At 35.4% G+C, this 21,852-nt stretch overlaps 1 protein-coding gene across 2 annotated transcripts; it reads left to right on the top strand.

Moving 5' to 3' along the window:
- Window positions 1-1,642: 1,642 nt before the first annotated feature.
- Window positions 1,643-21,035, top strand: LOC126977986 (uncharacterized oxidoreductase YjmC). Of its 2 annotated transcripts, none has more exons than XM_050826714.1 (9): window positions 1,643-1,773; window positions 9,924-10,079; window positions 11,654-11,842; window positions 12,847-12,962; window positions 13,845-13,943; window positions 14,674-14,760; window positions 16,261-16,369; window positions 17,071-17,231; window positions 18,674-21,035. In XM_050826714.1, the coding sequence occupies exons 2-9, from the start codon at window positions 9,929-9,931 to the stop codon at window positions 18,830-18,832; spliced, it is 1,071 nt and encodes a 356-aa protein (XP_050682671.1). In that variant the 5' UTR covers window positions 1,643-1,773; window positions 9,924-9,928; the 3' UTR covers window positions 18,833-21,035. The 2 variants fall into 2 exon arrangements, with proteins under 2 accessions (XP_050682671.1, XP_050682670.1); XM_050826713.1 differs by lacking the exon at window positions 1,643-1,773 and adding an exon at window positions 6,079-6,206.
- Window positions 21,036-21,852: the final 817 nt, after the last annotated feature.

Below are 21,852 nucleotides of genomic sequence, written 5' to 3'. Positions count from 1 at the left end.
GAATCGCCCTCTTCTGCAGCACAAATATTGTATTAATATCGGCAGCGCTGCCCCACAGCAATATACCATAGGACATAATACTATAGAAGTAACTAAAGTATACAAGTCGCGCCGTATCTATGTCAGTTAATTGTCTAATCTTTTTAACCGCGTATGCTGCAGAACGAAGTCTGTTCGCCAATTCTTCAATATGGGGGCCCTATTGTAATTTGGAATCCAGAGGAATTTAAGAAATGTAGCAGATTCCACCTATTTTATCACCTCTCCGTTTAACAAAACACTTAAATCAACATTTTTGACATTTGGTACGGTAAATTTTATATATTTCGTTTTCTTGCTATTTAACAACATAGATTTAGTGTCTATTATTCATAAAGTCTATCCATCACAAATTACAAAGAAAATGTTTTAAAAGTCAGAGCCTACAGACACTTAGTAGTATAGATAACAACTTTGTCCAAGTTCGAGATAATTATTCAAATATTGATAATATGCTATTTTAGGTGTCCCTAAGTGTATATATGTTATTAACGATCCCCTTATCTATACCGAAACATGAGTTTACAAACATTTCCGTAAAAACGCGATAAATAGCAGTAGTAAAAGTAGGTATGTATACCTTTTATGTGTCAGTGTCAAACAAGTAAAACAATAGTTTGGTATGATGTTCAATAATTGGTGTTAGTTGATCCCCATTGTTGTTCCACCCCTCATTCTTTACACATCTTAATATCTAATATATAAAATTCTCATGTCGCGGTGTTTGTAGTTAAAACTCCTTCGAAACGGCTTGACCGATTCTCATGAAATTTTGAGTGCATACTGTAGGTAGTAGTGGGTAGGTCTGAGAATCGGACAACAACTATTTTTCATCCCCCTAAATGTTAAGGGTGGTCAACGCCAAATTTGTTATTTAATTTTTTTGACATTTTTTTTTAATTTATTTGATTATGAGTCAGTATTAAAAAATACATACATATGCGAATTTTCACCCATCTACGATCAACAGTTACTTTTGTATCGCGATTTTAATATCGGCAATACAACGTTTGCTGGGTCAGCTAGTATATATACCTATATTTCTTTTGTCTGTTGTAACTGAACACCTCCTAAACGGCTGGATAGATTTTAATGAAACTTTCTGTGTGTCTTCAGGTGGATTCGAGAATGGTTTAGCCTGCTAAACGGTTGGACCGATTTTGATGATTTTTTGTGTGTTCCAGTGAATTTGAGACTGGTTTATACTCTCATTTCCATCCATATATTATAATTCTCCTGCTCATGTGTATGTTAGTGAACTCCTCCTAACGGCTGGACCGATTTTTCAAATTTAAGACGTGTGTACAGGACAACGTCTGTCGGGTCAAATATATAGTTTAAGTATAAGTAATAAATTATACTTAAAAAATAGCTAATAAGCTATTACGCTTTGATTATCACGTTATTACGTCGTGAATTAATTATTTGGGCGTACCAATGGAAACTCTATTACTTACCAATTTACTTTGAGCAGAGAGTAAATAATCCTCTCCTTGAACATGACCTGTCAGTGACATTAACCTTTATCGCAATATCTACCTTGATTAAATTTATCACTGTGTCATCAAAAGGACGCCGGAAAGTGAAAACAATTATGAAGTGTGAAGTGAGCAGTGAACCCAACCAGTGTGAAGTTAGCTGCAGTGGCGATAGCACGCGTAGTGTTTCGTTCTATAAATTATAATAATATTATTATTGTCAAACTATTTGTTTAATAGAGTTTTCAATCTTAAGGTGAGTTAAATATTTAATGATATTTACATAGTATTGTGTGTTGTGGATTCAAAACATTTTATTTATTAGTTGATTTGTGGAACAGAATAACCTGTTTAGTCTCTATATTATTGGGAGTAATCAGTAACGTCTACTTGTAACAATAATTTTATGTATAACAGAACAGTACCTGGCCTTGCTCGGATTTTTAAGAAGGTACAATACTTGAAAAAAAAACTAATAAAGACATCTGGATTCGAACCAGGGTCTTCTGCTTTCTGGATCACCCAATGTCCCATCTGAGCGTCTTGTATATAGTGGCGAAATTTACCTTTGTATTCTAATGTTATTGTAGCTGTTTCTGATTAAAACAAGATAAAACTACATTTTTAAAATTGAAACCTAGCTAGATCGATTTATCGTCCCCGATATCCCCTGTATACCTACCTTCCTATTAATTTTGTAGAAAATCGTTGGAGTCATTTCTGATTATATATAATATACAAGAATTGCTCGTTTAAAGATATAAGATATACACATTGGTAGTAAAATAATAAGCGATATTAAAAAAAATACTCTCTGTACTTATGTAAGCAATGCTCAATAAAGAAATTATATATCAGATGCGCTAAACCGATTTGAATGCGATTTTCAATATTATACTACTTATAATATACGAGTTGAACACCCGCAACATATATAGTGTTTGTTTCATTCCAATATTTTACAATAATAAAAATTTTAAATGACTACGCAAATTTTCCGCGGGCATTGTCGGATGAATTTGGTAATAAATCTGCTAATATGTATTTTTTTAATTATGCAATTCCATCTGCTAAAATTCCGTAAAATTGCTAAATCTTTTAAATTGGATTGTGTTATATTTTATAATAAACTCCCAAATGAAATTAAAATGTTACCTATTAAAAAATTTAAATGTATCGTAAAAAATAAATTAACATCTAAGGCTTATTATAATGTGAAAGATTATTTGAATGATAAAGATAGTTGGAATTCTAAATTTTGTTAATGAATATTGTTATACTCATTTGAATGCTATTGTAACTTTTGTACTTCATCCTGACTTGCACTAAATAACTTATAAAGTTTTACAATGAATAAAGATTTTTTGACTTTGACTTAATGAAGTCTTAGCATTAAATAGAAAAACATATCTATCTATACTAATATTATAAAGCTGCAGTGTTTGTTTGTTTGTTTGTTTGAACGCGCTAATCTCTGGTACTACGGGTCCGATTTGAATGCTTCTTTCAGTGTTGGGTAGTCCATTTATCGAGGAAGGCTATAGGCTATGTTTTTTTTTCAAAATTAGGGATCCGTAATAAAATTGCTATTTTGTAACACAAGGTGTAAAATCGAAAACCTATTTTTGCGTGCGCTGCAAAAACTATTGACAATAGAACAAAATGATGTACAGGCTATAATATAGGCAATATTTTATTACTTATAAAACCATCGCGTGAATTATACTTTATATGCCAATCAACGTTTGCCGGGTCAGCTAGTGTATTCATAATAAGAGAACCAACTCCGGAATTATTTCATGATTGCTATAATTGTTTCAAGCAAAATTTTACAATTAGCATAAGAGCCATTTCTACTAATTAAAAATTTAAAGTAAATAGGTATAGTAATAAATAATAATTAAAACAGTATAATAATAAATAAGTAGTAATAAATTTAAAATACTATATGAATCAGAATAGAATTGTATAGACAAGTATATTTTTATACGTTAGTATAAATACCCACTCTGTTATTTTAGAAATAGAAATCCTATATTTATTAACCATAGGGAGCAATGACATTCTATACGTATGGACATATCATTCGCAGTCTAATAACGGAACGGCAAAAGTGTGCTTAAAGCCAATGTAAGCACACTTTTCTCCTTAGTCGTGTGTTGACTGTGTGTCAATCAACAAGCCTAAGTGTGATTTAATTATACATTAACGTCTCAAAATGAGTGGTGTCACTTATCATCGGTAAGGTTATTTTATTACATATAAGATTTATATGCAAAAAGCGGAAGTAATTTAATAAAACTAATTTTTCATTAAATAGGGTACAATATTATTGACAAGTCCACAGACAAGATCCACTTGTCAAAATGGGACAGATGAAAGGACACAATCAGTAATGTATAGACATAGCAGTCGAAGGTTATTATGGTGTGATTTGTGGCATGTGCCATATTTCGGCTTTGATTTTGTATGAGGTGCATTGTCTATATGTATAGAACGTCATTGATAGGGAGTGACTATAACATAACATATTGCAAGAACACTTGGTATCTCATGAAGCAACTTCAGTGCATAAAGGGGCAATGACATGGGAAGAAGAACTGATAAGAAAGTCCCAGCCCATTTCTTAAATCATAATATAACGTCTTATTATCTAATATATAAAATTCTCGTGTCATGGTGTTAAACATTGAACTCCTCCGAAACGGCTTGACCGATTCTCTGAGTCTGAGAATCGGACAACATCTATTTTTCATCCCCCTAAATGTTAAGAGTGGTCCACACGAATATTTTTTTTTAATTCTTTTTTAATTTTTTTTTAAATTTGTTTGATTATGATTCAACATTAAAAAATATATACAACTTCAAATTTTCACCCATCTACGATCAACAGTTACTTTTGTATCGCGATTTTAATATCGGCAATACAACGTTTGCTGGGTCAGCTATTCATAATATACATTTAAGGTAACACTGCCAGTACATATACGAGAATACGCTATAACGCCTATACGCTCATAAACATATTAGCCAATTTAAAAAGAATAGTAATGTACACAGTGTCAATACTCGAAACAAACAAACTCGCAATTCCATCTACTAGGCTCCGTAAAATTGCTAAATCTTTTAAAGTGATAAAACTCCCAAATGATATTAAAATATTACCTATTAAAAATTTTAAATGTATCGTAAAATTAGTTAACATCTAAGGCCTATTATAATGTGAAAGATTATTTGAATGATAAAGATAGTTGGATTTAATGTTCTAAATTTTGTTAATGAATATTGTTATACTCATTTGAATGCTATTGTAACTTTTCTACATCATCCTGACTTGCACTAAATAACTTATAAAGTTTTACAGTGAATAAAGATTTTTTGACTTTGACTTTGAGATGCATCATTATCCTATATAATATATATATACATATAGGTAATCTACTATACTATAGTAAGCCTTCTTTGTCAAAGAAGCTTCAATCGTGTATAAACATGTAACCGGAGTATATCTACAACTTTTAAATTACAATGTGGATAGCATTTAGTGCAAGTGTGAGGTTGATTCTCACACGAGGTTACGAAAATCTCCTCTTTTTGGTACAAATGGTCTTTTTTAAATGTAGATGTAGAATTCATTATAGCTTTCCTGCGTTTTGTATGTGGTAGGAATATCTTGTATAAGTAAATATATCTAAAAATCATCGTTGTAGTAAAAACCCAAGAATGGATAAATTTGCGAAGATGTGACGCAAATAGAATCGCCAAAACATGTCTGGAAAAGCAGGCAGTGTATTGAATCCGCTATGGCTCAACGCAATATTGCATTAGAATTTCGCCACGTATTGTTTATCATATCAATTGCCAAACAAAACAGAATCATAGCCATGATCTTGACGTGTCACTGACATTTACCTTAATGGCGGCTAAAAATACATAATATACTTTTATAAGGCCCATCGCAGACGACAGACTATCTGTGACGCTCTTTTTAGTCTGTGATAATAAAACATATACGGCCTTACAAATAAACTTGGTATAAAGTTATAACGAAGCATAAATCAAGAAAATGCAAAATGTTTACAATATCGTTAACAACACTGTGAATACAATGATAATTCTGAAGTTTTCCGAATGACAAGCTGCCTTGCAAATAAACGCGGGAAACGTTATACGTCCGAACAAACCATTTGTAAGCAAAATGTCTATTTATAAACATTTTACATATTCTTGGTTTGTCCTTAGTTATAACTTTATGCCAATTTTATTTGTAGGGCCGATAGAATTATATGCAGTACCGCATACGATTCACAAAATATCTGACACACAAAATATCCTCGTAGATCTGACAGACCGCGCCGTACAAAAAGTGCACCAAAATATATAACGTTTGCGTTACATCCCTACAGTTGTGCCGACAAAATGACCAAAAGTATACGTCGTGCGCGTTGAGTTTGTGTAATATCTGCCAAATACATTTTGCGCGCATCGCAGACTCAATAGCACAAAAAGTGTGCCATCTGCGATAGGCCTTATGTTGATTTTGTCATTGTGTCATTCGTAGGACGGCGGAAATTGCAGACACTTACCCAACCAGTGTGAAGTTTGCTGCAGTGTTGATCGCACGCAAGTAACAAAGTGTTTTAATCTGTATTTATTAAATAGTCCAAAATATTGTTTAGAAGATTTGAGGTAAAATAACGATAAGTACTTACATTATAGTTACCCTTATTTACATTATAAATGTAACAATATGTTAATTGGTGTATAGCAATTTATTTATTAGTGTATTTGTGGAACGGAATAAAAAATTAATTTGCCTAGTCAGTAACTTCAACTTGTTAGTTATTTATGTAAACCAATTTGTAGATTTTTTTTACCAGTGGGAGGCTGCTTTTCACAGGCTGCCGGCTAGATTATGGGTACCACAACGGCGCCTATTTCTGCCGTGAAGCAGTAATGTGTAAACTTTACTGTGTTTCAGTCTGAATGGTGCCGTGGCTAGTGAAATTACTGGGCAAGTGAGACTTAACATCTTATGTCTAAGTTGACGAGCGCAGTAGTGCCATTCAGAATTTTTGGGGTTTTTCAAGAATCCTGAGCGGCACTGCATTGCAATGGGCAGGGCGTATCAATTACCATCAGCTGAACGTCCTGCTCGTCTTGTCCCTTATTTTCATAAAATAAAATAAATAATATTTCAATAACTATTCACTTTATGCTTGTAACCTGTGTTGTAACCGATGGTAATAACAGTCTATATTATATTATGTAGAAATCGTTGGTCTGTGGTCATGCTAATCTTGGTTTTCAATAGTATTATAATTTATAATACTAGCTGACCCGACAGACATTGGCTGTTCGATTGGCTGTTCTGCCAATAGAAAATGATAAGAATTAATATAGTATTTGTGCAAATGGCTTTTACATTACCGCTTTATAATTGCCAATTTTGAAAATATTAAAATGGTTATTGTATGTTATCTAAGATATAGACTTATGCCATCACGGACTTTTCTGTAGACCTATATTAAGATACACAATTCCACCATTCATTATTTTGTTATATTTGAAAGGCTTAGAGAGCGTATTCGTTCAAAGCTCCCAGCCGGCTTATTTTTTCCGACATCTCCAACAAATTTCGATAATATATACAAAAATGTACACAAAAACTTTACAAATTATATACTAAAACCTTCCTTAAGAACCACGCTATCCGTTGGTAAAAACAGCGTGAAGATCGGTGCAGACAGACAGACAGACGCGGTGGAGGAGTTTGTTTTATAATATCTTGTGAGTGTGGCAAACGTCCATAACATTAATTGGGTTCACAAACAAAATAACTGAATGAAAGGCGCCGAATTCTACGCGGGCAGTGTGGAATGAATTGTATCTTTATTTTATAGAATTGAACAGGAAAGATCTATGTAAATCATTATAATATGTAGCAGCACGAGAATCGATGCCGTAGTTTTTGAGTTTATCGCGACCAGACAGACAGACGGACAGACACGGCGGAGGACTTTGTTTTATAATATGTAGTGATAAACTAATTTAATATATGAATGATGCGTCATAAATCGCACTGAAATTTAATTTGCACTTTAGATATTTAACAAGACCGCCATTTTGTCATCTCTTCCAATACAATGAAATGATCGCAGCACGACACTTAGTAAATCCGACTTAATTTTTTTTTATAGTTTTTATAGAAAACTGGCGCTTTACCAAAAAAAAATAATAAATTATAATATAAAACTGTCTTTCTGTGTTTGTTCTGGATAAAGATTTCCCCATATGAATGAATGAATAAGACTTTATTGCAAACAAGATAAAAAAAGTACAATATATATAATCGAAGTATTATTAATATTCTAAACTAATTAATATTGTTATCCGACCTTAGCCGTCTCCAGAATTTCCAATGGGATCTGTCCAGAGCAGATCGTCTCCAAGTTGGTTCAGTCTTTTTAAAAATGATATTAAATGGGAAATCTAATGGGTTGTCTTCGTTGATTCTCCTTTTCCCTTGTCTTGGATACTATAAAATAATATTCCCCATATTGTCTCAGTTAATAAAACACACTGTATAGTATAAATACAGAGTTGTTTTATGTAAATCTTTTCCGTTTTGAAACATACTATAAGTATTATCCATCATATCTATAATATGTGCCAGTGCTTTAAGACCAGTGCGAATACATGTACCATGACGCATCATTCATTTACTAAATGGGTTTATTTAACTCACGCAATTAACGAGTTACTACTGAATAACTGTTTGATAAGCTATAATCATACTATAACTACTGGTGATATATTGTTATTGTCGCAAATTGCTTCGTAACATATCCTATTTACAAGTCGACCCATTTAGCTTAATGTCCCAATAGTAATTAATGATGTATTTATGACAGGAATCGACGTAGTACTGAGATTTACTTTTTAGTTAGTGAAGTTTATCGAGAGGCGTACTTAAGAGCCATATTTCACTGGGACACCACGTTAACGCAACCAGTCGCCGCTGCCAACAAAATGTATACAGCTCTTTAGAGAGTAACTCACCTGGTGTCCGTTTGGTTGCGCAACCAATTTGGTGGCGCTACCAGCTCAGACGCGTCATGACTCTGGTGACTGTATGGTGTCAAGTTTTGTAGCTTATAGACACCATGGTGGTGCAATCAGTCGCCGCTACCAACAAAATATATACAGCGCAATATGGAGTAACTCACCTGGTGTCCGTTTAGTTGCGCAATCAATTTGGTGGCGCGACCAGCTCGGACGCGTCATGACTCCAGTCAGACACCAGTGTCTGTATGGTGTCTAGTTTGGTAGCTTATAGACACCATGGTGGCGGAATCAGTCGTCGCTACCAACAAAATGTATACAGCTCTATAGAGAGTTACAGACGTGGTGTCCGTTTGGTTGCGCAAAAAATTTGGTAGCGTCACCAGCTCGGACGCGTCATGACTCTGGTATCTGTATGATGTCTAGTTTGGCTCTTGATGTCTAGCTCAAAGACACCGCGTTGGTGCAACTAGTCGCCGCTACCAACAAAATGTACAGTTCTATACGGAACTCCGTATGTGATCAGGTGAGTAACTACTCACCTGATCTGCGTTTGGTTGCGCAAATAATTTAGTGGCGCGAATTCTGCCACGACACTCGTGCCAGAATTCGTAATGTAAGCAAGGTTAGGGAATGACGAGGAATAGATTTATCCACAGACTTACCCCCTTATTCATAATGGTCCGCTAACTTTAAACAGCCGCTAAGGAGTGTTTTTTCTCATTCTGACTTAGTTCAATAGAAGAAGACGGAGTGCGAATTAGCAATGCTTTAAGTTAGCAGACTATTATGAATAAGGGGGTTACACTATAGTATAGACATATATAGACAAACAATGCATGCGAGAGAGAAAAACATCCTAAAGGAGACCCAATATAGAAAAGGAAAGCGAATCTATTGTTACTGTTACCGATTTTGATTGGCAATTCATAAATTGTCAGCCACGCTTGATATAGTTAGCCTAAGTATCTTGAATCACGGATTATCGGACTGTCAATTCGTTTATCCGCTTGTTTATACTAAGTTTATGCATTTATCTTTATTTTTTATTGAATTGGAGGACAAACGAGCGTACGGGTTACCTGTTGTTAAGTGATCACCGCCGCCCACAATCAATACCAAGGAATCACAGGAGCGTTGCCGGCCTTTAAGGAAGGTGTACGCGCTTTTTTGAAGGTACCCATGTCGTATCGTCCCGGAAACACCGCACAAGGAAGTTCATTCCACAGCTTTGTAGTACGTGGAAGAAAGCTCTATCTGCATTTCGTTTGCCATTGTTATATTATGTATATGGCCTATGTTTAAAAATACATGTTTGATAAGAATTATTATTTGTTTTAGGAAGAATGGCAAAGGTTGCGACGACGGAAGCGCTGAGGTTCATGACAGATTGTCTGAAGGCTGTGGGCACCGCTGCGAAGGCAGCTCAGCAACAGGCGGAACTGTTGATTGAAGCCGACAGACTTGGACATCCCAGCCATGGACTTAACAGACTCGGTGAGTAATTATGCTTTACTGAATTTTATACATGAGTTTTTTGTATACTTATTGCTCAGTTCAATCAAATTTGTACCTTGTGTAAACATAAATTAAGCCGTGTTTTTAATGTTATCAAACATTTAGACATGATAAAGATAATTAACAATCCATTTATTTATTTATTTAATGGTACACACAACAGAATTACAACAAATACTTAATTAACAAAAAAAACTATCAGCTCAGATAGGCTGCAACTCCACGAGTACACAGCATATTTAGCAGAAATGAATTACTATTAAAATACAATAATAATAGCGATTTTAAAACTAGCTTTAGGCAATGCAATATTATAAAAGAAAAAGATAGAGAAAATAGACGTGATTAATTATGTAATAAGATTAAGGTAAAATGTACTTGAGAAGATGTCTCACCTCGATCGTTTGCAAAAGGAGTTGTGGCCAGCTATCGTCACCTCACTTAGTCTTAGCTAAGCGTTTGTAGGAATAGCACGCATTTGAGTGCTGTGTTTTGTTTAAAATATGCCTGCGTTTGTATTGAGATACTGTTTAAATTTTGTTTGTTATTCACACATTCACCAGTGGGAACCACCTCCTATGCACAGGATGCCAGCGATATTATAGGGACAACCACGGTGCCTATTTCTGCCGTGAAGCAGTAATGAGTAAACATTACTGTGTTTCGATCTGAAGGGCGCCGTAGCTAGTGAAAAAACTGGGCAAATGAGACTTAACATCTTGTCCAAGGTGACGAGCGCATTTGTAATGCCGCTCAGAGTGGCACTGCATTATAATGGGCAAGGCGTATCAGTTACCATCAACTGAAAGACCTGCTCGTCTCGTCCCTTATTTTCTTAAAAAAAAAAAAAAAACAAAAAAAATCCTTTTTGTGTTTCGTCTAATTAGTTTAAGTGGCACTGCCGTGCTGATTGGAATATAAATAAATAAATATATAACATGTTTTTTATTAAATTATATTTTGTCGATTTAACTGTTGAAGACATGTCATCGGGTTACAAGACGACATGTCATTGGTAACTTAAATAAATGCATTCGTAGAGCAGAGCTACCTAACAGTAATCATAATATACTGGGTGGCCGAGAAGTTGACGTCCAAAGGTAAAGTTTGAATTTGCCTCTTTTTATTGACCAATGTTCTGGGAACTTAATAAAAATAGTTAGATTAATAGTTAGTTAGCCATAGGCTCCCCATTTTTTTTTGACACCTTAAACATTTTCATGAATTTAGCTGGAGCAGTTATGTTGAACTTACGACTCAATTCTAAACTAGTTCCGCATTGTCTAAACTATTCATATTTATATTTTTTTGAAAACTATACTATTCATATTTTTTTGCGCTCTTTTCAGTAAAAATATACAATATTGTACAGTCATTTCTATCGCTATAAAATAATCATAATCTAGTCCCAGGCTGTCCGATCACTTAGATATTAATAGGATTTACGAGAGCGCCATTTTTATATAAAACATTTAAATTTATTTATAGATAATGCCTGAACAGTATATATATTTATTTTATTTATTTATTTATATATATATTTTTGATTCCAGAGTTTTACGTGAATGATGTAGAATCCGGTGCTTGTCAACCGAATAACGAGCCAATAATATTAAAAGAAACCCCGTCAACAGCGTGGATTGACGCTAATATGGTGCTGGGTGCTACCGCTAGTCATTTCGCGATGGATGTCGCCATAAGCAAGGCGAAACAGACTGGTGTGGGATGGGTTTCTGTCAAAGGTGAATACAAATTTTATTTAACGACTAATAATTATTGAATTTAATATAGTAACTATTTACTTTACTATGGCAGAGTCAATTAATATTAAAAAGAAGGGTGTGTACTTATGACCACAGACTCAAGGCAAGTCTTCAGAGACTACCAATCGATTATTTGAGTCGACTATTGCCAAACGATTATGCAACTTACCGCATATAATAAGAATTCTCATTCAATAAGAAGTTTTCCCTTCAATCAAAAGGAAATACTAAAACCGCTGGTCGCTAACTATGGGTCTTACGAGAAAGCTCATGGTCGCTCAGAGGGCAATGGAGAGGGCTATGCTCGGAGTTTCCCTTCGAGATCGAACCAGAAATGAGGAGATCCGTAGGAGAACCCAAGTCACTGACATAGCCCAAATAATTGCGAAACTGAAGTGGTAGTGGGCAGGGCACATAGTCCGACGGACACATCGCCGTTGGGGCAGAAAAGTCCTCGAATGGCGACCACGTACCGGAAGACGCAGTGTTGGTAGACCCCCCACAAAATGGACCGACGATTTGGTCAAGATCGATGGAATACGGAAATCATTGGGGGATGTCTTTGTCCAGCAGTGGACGTCTTTCGGCTAATGAAAGATTACGCTACGAAAATACGTTGGCTTTACCTACTGAAAGTTTCTTTGATGATTTTCATGAAGGTCGCCCAGTAACTTCTGTTACCGAATCAAATATTACCCACCATACGACTCAAACTTAAAAAAATATGTGCCAGCAAATCCGCACCGTATTAGGTATAGGTGTGAGCTTGGTAGTCATGTACTATGACGTCATAGTTCATAACGACATACAAAAAGACGTGGAGAGGTCAGTTTCAAAATTGTGATTTATTATTGTTGTCATATTTAAAAGTCAAATTCGATCTGGTTTTTGCATTACAGTATTATTAATAAGCTTTAATATTATAGCTTAAATAGAATAAAATATTTGACTCTTATTAATTAAGTCCATATACCCTATTTTAGGTTCAAATCACAATGGTATGGCTGGATATTGGGCTCGACAAGCAGCTAATAAGGGCATGATTGGAATGGCATTCACGAATACTTCACCGCTATTAGCGCCAACCAGAAGTAAACAGGTGATAACCTAAAAATTTAATCACTAGTTTATTCACAACTGTAGAAATTCTTATAAACGTTACATGGACTTAATAACGATTTTTTATTAAAAAAAAAAAAGATTTTGTCCTATATTGGTTTATTTCAATGAAGGTACAGACATCATTCTTCAACAGATCTAATATTTTGGAGGTGACTATAAAGATAAAATCAAGATTAAACTTGCAATTCGCTTCCACAATTCGCTTCTAGAAGTGTTTGTACATTCCAAAGAATACATTAAATTTTTATAATAGTATAGTCGGCTATACGTACCTATTTCTTATAAAAATGCCTAAATATTCCTGCAATTATCTGCAAATTTGTCCGATGGCCTACAAACCTGTGTTAAAATTTGAATACTCCAAATTATCACGGTTATCTTCTGTGGCCATAGCACAATGAATAAACTAGCCATTCGTGTCAGCGAATTCAGTCTGCAGAACCAGCCATGGCGGTACCGAAGAATATAACCACACCTTTTGTGTAGGATGAGCATGGGTCAGTGTGTCTTTATAATAATGGTACATATAGAAGAGGACAGACCAGAGAATCCAACCCTCCTTGTGCATATGCTTGATGTAAAACTCCAGTGGATCTAAAATTCTAAGAAGAAAACTTAAAATCCTATGTTACCTTACCCTCAATTTCCCAATCTCTAAAAAAGGAGATATCAAAGGACGTGCATTAGGCACAATAGATCAAAGAAATTAAACACAAAACATATACTTAAAAAACGGATGAAAATACTCACCCGTAAACATACTTTGCCCCCAGCATCAATTTCTATTCTGCGAATTACGCAAGTACAGTCAAACATATAGCTCCAAACAAGTCAATCATTATTTCAAATTTCTTTACAGTCAGCACTGGGCACAAATCCAATATCGGTGGTGGCACCAGGATCTGATTCTGAGACTTTCTACTTGGACATGGCAACAACCGCAGTATCTGTTGGAAAGGTAAAATTAAATGTGTTTACTTTTATTTCGGATAAAACGTGTTAGCGGCTCATATACTGTTCATTGAAATCTACAATCCAACTAGGGCAATTCTGTTAAATAGCTGCAACTGCAGGTTTACGGTCATTTGAGTTGTACAATATCTGTGCAGTGTCATTCCAAAAATTACTTTACCAGCATTGCTACTGCCCGAATCCCTATAATAAAACTACAACAAGTAATGTTACAATTTAATAACATAAAAATAAAATATATTTCCAATTAATTTCTACCAGTGAAATTTAGTTAATTCCTCTAATAAATGCTAAAACAGTCTTTGAAACATTATCATTTTCAACTCTCTAAAAGTGCAGGTAAATGTAGTTACAGTGCAGTGAACTTTAACAGAATACCCAGGATGCGGCCAAGTGAGTACCACAGCAGAATTGAATGTCCTCGCAGCTAGTGAAATGACTGGGACTAATGAGTCTCTAATGTCCCAAAATGACGAGCGCAAATATAATGCCTCACATAATGCTATGTTCAATAAAGAATCCTGAGCGGCACAGCATTGCCATTGACAAAGTGTAACCATCAGCTGAAAATCTTGCTTGACTCGTCCATTGTTCTCATAAAAAATCATCAATGATTTAATGTAAGTTAGCTTAATATAAAGCAGGCAATGATTTTATTATTTAATTTACCAGTTTGTTAAACATCGTACCTGCATTTTTAGCTTTCTTCATTTCAGATAGAAATGCAAAGACGCAAAGGAGAACCCCTACCCAGTGGATGGGCACAAGGACCAGATGGTAAAGAAACACGCGATGCTAATTTGGTGAGTATTACTTGGTTAGTATAAGCACTGAGCATGGATGGATACTTACGTATTAAGTATAACTCATTTAAAGAGAGAGACTGAAAATTGCGACTTATCCATTCCTCCTCACTCACACAATATTGTTATCACATTAGATGGACAGCAAAAAAGTTCGCCAAGCATCTTTTATTACTGTTTTTACGTTATCTTTTCGATATAGTTAAGTATTTTTTTATTTGTTGATATCTTCTTGAACTTAACAGCGACGCTATACGAACTAGTGTAAGTAAGAAATGCATCCATCTATGTCCGATCGGAAATCGCTTCAAGAATGATAAAAAATATAGGTAAATTCCTGGTTGTATTATTTACATTTTTATAATTTAAATTGATCTGAGAATTCAATGTTATCAACGTAATTTGTATGCCAATTCTAAAAGTAAATGCCAGGAAAATCGCAGCTATTGTTATTCCTATCTTCGATTAACTGAATTTTAAATTAACCTAATTTTCAAGAGAAATCATGATATATGCAAAATCAAACATATACTTGTTAGGTCTTTCGTTGGGTGAAGTACGTAGAAGGTCATAGAAGGGAGGTCAATGAAGTACTTGAAGTTTCTGGGCTCTTATTGATAATGCGACGTATAATGTTTATATATATTTATTAATTTTTAAACTATATTCCTTCAGTATTTATACACTTGCATTTTGCATCTTTTTGACCAGTGTATAGTGCAGTTGTTGAGTCTTGATGAAGGACTTCTGGTTACGTAGGATGTTATCCGTCCGTTATACGTCCATCGCTGTGAACAAAGCGCGATTTAAAAAGCACCTTATAAGCGGATGGCTAAAATATCTTTTTCTTAAAAACCGGTTGAGTAAGCTAGTTTCTGTACTGGTACTCTATGTTCTATGGTATAGGTTGAAATTACTTTTATATGGTCATTTAGACCATAAATAACCATATACAAGGTACCACAAATGTATATACCCCAACTATTTTCACCTTTGGCGGTAATAACAACTGTTCTACCAAGAACCAAATTTTGCAATTAGTTTTGCCTACAATATAATATCATATACCGCATGATATGATACACGATATATTGAACGTATTCAACACTACATATATGTAATGAATGTCTAAATTTTATTTTTCCTTTTGAAATTACCTTATTCAAATTAATATAAATTTGAAATCTTCCAGTTCCATGTGCAAACATAGGTACATAGATAGATAGGTACTTAAGTAAGCGTAAATGGGTGTTATTTTTTCGAGAGCAGGGAAATACATTTACGTATTTAGACCCCGAATCGGGGATTATGTGTCGGGCTCAGGTCACCCCTTACCGACTAAAAATCTCTATGCTGGTAGCTCGAAAATCTTTTCCAGCGGAGCCGGGCTTTTGAGGCCAACAGCAATTAGTAGAGTTTCTGAGAGAGAACTGTTTCCCCCAACCTGCATGCTACTTTTTTTCTCTTGCTTGGGTTTAGGCTCAGTATTTATGTTCGCAGGCTTTCCAAACCGGTTGTTTGATGCCGTTGGGCGGCTCCGAGCAAACTTCTGGTTACAAGGGATATGGATTGGCTGCTATGGTGGAACTCTTTTGCGGTATATCATCAGGTAAGTAAGAATTGTATTCATCGGAAATAAATTGTAAGGCTGCCAAGTGAATAATACCTATACATATGAATATATCATCATCATCAGCAGCTGGAAGACGTCCACTGCTGGACAAAGGCCTCCCCCAAAGAGCTCCACGACGATCGGTCCTGCGCTGCCCTCATCCAACGTATTCCGGCGATCTTGACCAGATCCTCAGTCCATCTCGTGGGTACCAAACACTGTGTCTTCCGGTATGTGGAAGACGACAGTATATATATATCATTACTTCAACAAATCATACACGACCTGTATAGTCGAGTGGTTAGCGATCCTACCTACTAAGCTAGAGGTCCCGGGTTCGAATCCCGGTAGGTGCAAGCATTTATATGATGAATATGGATGTTTGTTTCGGAGTCATGGATGTTTAAATGTATTTATGTATGTTTATATGAATTTATGTATGTTTAAGTAAGTATTTTGTATTAAATATATCATTGTCTTGTAACCCATAACACAGGCTATATATGCTTAACTTGGGGCAAGACAATTTGTGTAAAAAGTGTGTCAATATTATTATTATGTTTTTCCAGGTTTTTTTTTTATTTAAGAAATTGAAATAATCACAAACTGAAGCCAAAACGTGCAAACCTCACTACCATTCCCTTACATTAATGAAGATGGTCGATATAACTGTATATAAACAAGTTTCTATTCTCCAGGTTCAAATTACGGCCACCACATTCGGTCCTGGTCTCATAGCGGCGAAGGTGGACCCGCCAACCTGGGTCACTGTTTCGTTGCAATAGACCCTGGTTGTTTTGCCCCCGGCTTTGGTGATCGGTTGGCTGACTGCATGAAACACTGGAGGCAGTTGGAACCGGTATGTATATAGATATGAACATCAGAATCCCAATCAAATGAGCCTTTATTTACGAGTTATAAGCATTTTTTGTGGTCCTGAAAACACTTCGCGGTTGGTAGTTCCTGGATGAAAATGACTTGAACACCACACTGTATACAAACGCCAGACATTTAGATGGTATAAGTGGTATTAATGATAGGTAAATTAGTAATTCGGTGGCAGGAATTATATAAAAGTCAAAATCAAATGTACTTTTTTCAATTAGGCTTAAATTAAGCACTTTTGAATCGTCATAATTAAATTACTGACCGCTTGTTGCAAAAAGCATCTTTAAAGTTAAGGCGACACAAATGCCAGCGACCTTGAGCGATATGAGCTCACGGCTGCTGGTCCGCCATCTATGTAACAAAGCCAGTATTTTAAAAATTCTTGGGTGGAAAACAGTTTATATGCTCACAATCCTCGTTATTCACTACTATTCTGAATAAATGAACCTACACAAAAAAGTACAAGCTATAAGAATAACTTTTCTGAGAGAAGTACCAAAAAACATCGTCGTCACACCATGCCAAAAAACTTGTTTAACTTCAAAGAAAAGTGGTAGTTCAAAAAGGCTCGGCAGTGTTAACTGTAACCAACAGCAAGCATCAGCAACCTACAAATAAGACTTAAGGATATGTGTAACAGGATTTAGTAGTGTTCATAGCTCGAAATGCTATACTTTCACCACAAAACTTGTCTAAAAACACCATGTTTCCGTGTTTTCTGCTTAGTCTTCGCCTTATTGTTTCTTTATATCACATCTTTGCAGACCTCCGAAATGAAAAAGAAAGCGACGGAACGTGTTTAATTAAATATAATAATATTTAATGAAACATTAACTTTAAGGATGCTTTGTGCAACTAGAGGACAATCTTTAGATATATAATTCTTCTGTACGTGTGTTGACAGTGAAGTCCTCCTAAACGACTGGACCTATTTTAATGAAATTTTCTGTGTGTGTTCAAGTGGATTCGAGGATGGTTTAGATTCACAATTGAACTACATCCTAAATGGACCGATTTTGATGATTTTTTTAGATGGTTCCAGTTAATTTGAGATTGGTTTAGATTCCCAATACAGTCGACATATAACGGGTCCGCTAGTCTACTAAATATTCGACAAAAGTAGATAAACAAAAAAAACTCAACGGCCACACTTTTTAATTAATCAGTATTATACAATAATTGTTGTAATATACGTAATAAATAAGTTTGTAAGGTGCTGAATTAAATCGATCATACAGGTCTGTTATGTTCCGATCATTCCCCGTGATAAATGCGGTAGAAGACACACAATGAAGCGACGTCTCTATCTCTACGCAATGCGAATCGATAATAATATCGTAAATTTGTTATCAAATGCTAGCGTGGTCAAAATAAAATAGTACCAATATTATTCATTTTATTTTAAAATTCTAGACAGATCCAAGTCTGCCGGTTCTGGCGCCAGGAGATAAAGAAAAGGAATTTGCAGAGAACACGGATTCTGAGGGTAGTGTGTCGTACGTTGAGCAACAGATAAAGTCTAGTGCGGCCTTAGCTAAACGTCTTAATGTTAAGCCAATGAGTGTTAAGTAATAGTATATTTCATTACGAGTGCGGCAAGCCTGTCATTGCAAAGAGTACCGACAAATGTCTAACCTCACCTTCGGCGCACGGAACAAGTTGCAATGACGGTTCCGCACGTGTACTGAACAACTATTTTTAATACAGTTGCGAAAAAATGAAGCAATTTAATAGAAAACTAACGAATCATTTATTTCTTATAAAAATTATATTAAGTTTTATAAAAGTTATAATAAATGAAACCTAACCCAACACATTGAATCAAATCATTAAATCTGATATTGAAACAAATTAGTTGCTTCTTTTTTGAAATATTTTCATGAATCATAAAAACTTCTATGATTTTTTTTTAAAAAACTTCGTGGTTGGTTTTTTCTTTTTATTAGACATTATTTTGACAGTTGGGAAAGAGAAAGCACGAGTTCGGAGAAGGTAAAGAAAAAGCTCGAGTTTATAATTTCTTGCAATACGTCACTTTTTGAGCAACTGTATTAAAAAATACATTATCATTCATCTTTTATAAGGGAAAGTAAAATTTGAAAAACATCATTTTATGAACGATGCGGGATTCGAACCCACGACCTCCGGCGTTCCGTGCCGGTGCTCTAACCAACTGTAAAATAGATCCTGTAGATGAAGCCACAACCTGAGAGTTGAGCAAAGCAAACAGAATTTTATAACGAGGCGGTACTCGAACGGTTAGCTCAGTTGGTTAGAGCACCGGCACGGAACGCCGGAGGTCGTGGGTTCGAATCCCGCATCGGTCATAAAATTTTGTTTTTCAAATTTTATTTGTGTATTAATCCTAGAAGTGAGGGTTATCAATTTAAAAACATAACATATTGTTAAGGGAAAGTAAGTAAAAAATATATGTAGAACATCTTAGCGATAAATAGACGATACAAGTGGGAAGACGCGGTGCGGGGGGGAAGAGGATGCTTGCCGGCGAACACTACTTTAGTGCCGGTAGAGCAGTAAGGGCTAGCACTTCTTTTTAAACCGTAATAATTTACAAAATTATCTGTTTCAATCTGCCTACTAGTAAATGTAAGTATTATTTTCAAATAAGTTAAATTTATTTTAATTAGTAAGTGAGTTTTCAATAAAAAGGTTAGGTTAATAAAGAGCGAAGATGTTAATTTGTGTTTTATAGATTTTATGTTAGCGACGCTACGAATAACAATCCGATCGATTGAAAATAATTGTTAGTAGATGTGTGTCGACACCCCTATTGGCAGGGAATAGGGATGTCGCGTACAATCAACGCTATTCGCGAAGATGTTCTACTTTAATTGGAGTCGCGCGTAGTAGATATCAACGAAAATTATTTTTTACAAGCGACTAAAGGGTAAGACAAAACACCTTAAATATCTGCTTATAATTTTAGGTTATAAATAATTTTTGAGACTAGGCCTATTAAAAGTTAAGTAACTCTTTAGTATTTAAAAAAAATACTAATATGTGATATTATACAGGAACAGACATAAACTTATAATGCCTACTACTCGACTAAGTCAAGTTAGTAAGTCTTCTGTGGGGCGATGTATATGCTTTTACAAAATCCCAGAAAATGTACAATTCAAATACGAAATTCAAAAGAATAGTTAGAAAATGTTTGTGTGGTAAAAGTTACTATAACATAAATGCCTTGCTTAGTGATACCACAGATTGGTAATGGAGCGTCCGCCCTTAGGTTATTGAATAATAACTTTAATTGTGCGATATTACTTTGAAACCATATTTTTTACGAAAACAGCCCGCTGAGTTTGTTGCGCCCGTTCTTCCCAGGTCTGAAGCATAGGTACTTTTTGGAATGAGTGGTAGTTTTTGACTTTAGATAAGTGATATTATATCCGATTTTGAATAAATATATTTGAATTTTTAAAAACACATGATTTATTCTAGGACAATATTATATAATTTTCTAGATTAACACTGTTTTCTGATAACAGCTTTTATATTATTAGACGTTAAGTAAACAGATTTATATTTAAATAAATATTTTACCGACTGTATTTTTTTTTATATACGTACTCATATAAGTATTAATAGGTATAAAAATGATCATTTAAAAAAATTAATTATGTATTATCGTCCGGAAATTGTAGCCATTGTAAACGTAGTTCGGATGTTATCAGATCAAATCGATTTTTTATCGACTTTATAATTCGCAATTTTGTATCAACTTTTTAATAAATGTTTATTTTTCTTTAAATCTTTCATTTTATTTATTACTTTTTTTATTTTTATGGAATAGGAGGACAAACGAGCGTACGGGTCACCTGGTGTTAAGTGATCACCGCCGCCCACATTCTCTTGCAACACCAGAGGAATCACAAGAGCGTTGCCGGCCTTTAAGGAAGGTGTACGCGCTTTTTTTGAAGGTACCCATGTCGTATCGTCCCGGAAACACCGCACAAGGAAGCTCATTCCACAGCTTTGTAGTACGAGGGAGGAAGCTTCTTGAAAACCGCACTGTGGAGGACCGCCACACATCCTAACGGTGTGGATGATATCCTAACTTGTGGCGTGTCGTGCGATGGTGAAATTCGGCGGCAGGAATCAGGTTAAACAGCTCTTCGGAACACTCCCCGTGATAAATGCGGTAGAAGACACACAATGAAGCGACGTCTCTACGCAACGCAAAGTGATCCAGCCGTTCACAGAGCACCGAGTCCCCGACAATTCGAGCTGCTCTACGTTGCACGCGGTCAAATGGATCGAGCAGATACTGCGGTGCACCAGACCAGAGATGACAGCAATACTCCATGTGTGGCCGGACCTGCGCTTTGTAGAGCGCTAGAATGTGGGCCGGCTTGAAGTATTGCCGTGCTCTATTGATGACGCCCAGCTTCTTCGAAGCCAATTTGGCTTTGCCCTCCAGATGGCCACGGAATTGGCAATCGCTCGAGATTTCGAGACCCAGTATTCCGATACTAGGCGCGGCTTTAAGAGAAGTGTTCTCGAAGAGCGGGATACGACAAATGGGGTTTTTTTAGTGGTAAACGCGCAAACTTGAGTCTTCTGGGGGT

The sequence above is a fragment of the Leptidea sinapis genome, chromosome 46 (genome assembly GCF_905404315.1).
Source record: "Leptidea sinapis chromosome 46, ilLepSina1.1, whole genome shotgun sequence".
Classification (NCBI taxonomy): domain Eukaryota; kingdom Metazoa; phylum Arthropoda; class Insecta; order Lepidoptera; family Pieridae; genus Leptidea; species Leptidea sinapis.
This window is presented reverse-complemented; position numbering and strand designations above follow the sequence as displayed.

What these genes read in the sequence shown, in the direction of transcription:
- LOC126977986 (XM_050826714.1), top strand. Translation starts at nt 9,929, where the DNA reads ATGGCAAAGGTTGCGACGACGGAAGCGCTGAGGTTCATGACAGATTGT. An exon ending in CCATGGACTTAACAGACTCG is followed by an intron (nt 10,080 to 11,653) that starts GTGAGTAATTAT and finishes TTTTGATTCCAG; the next exon opens with AGTTTTACGTGAATGATGTA. An exon ending in CGCCAACCAGAAGTAAACAG is followed by an intron (nt 12,963 to 13,844) that starts GTGATAACCTAA and finishes ATTTCTTTACAG; the next exon opens with TCAGCACTGGGCACAAATCC.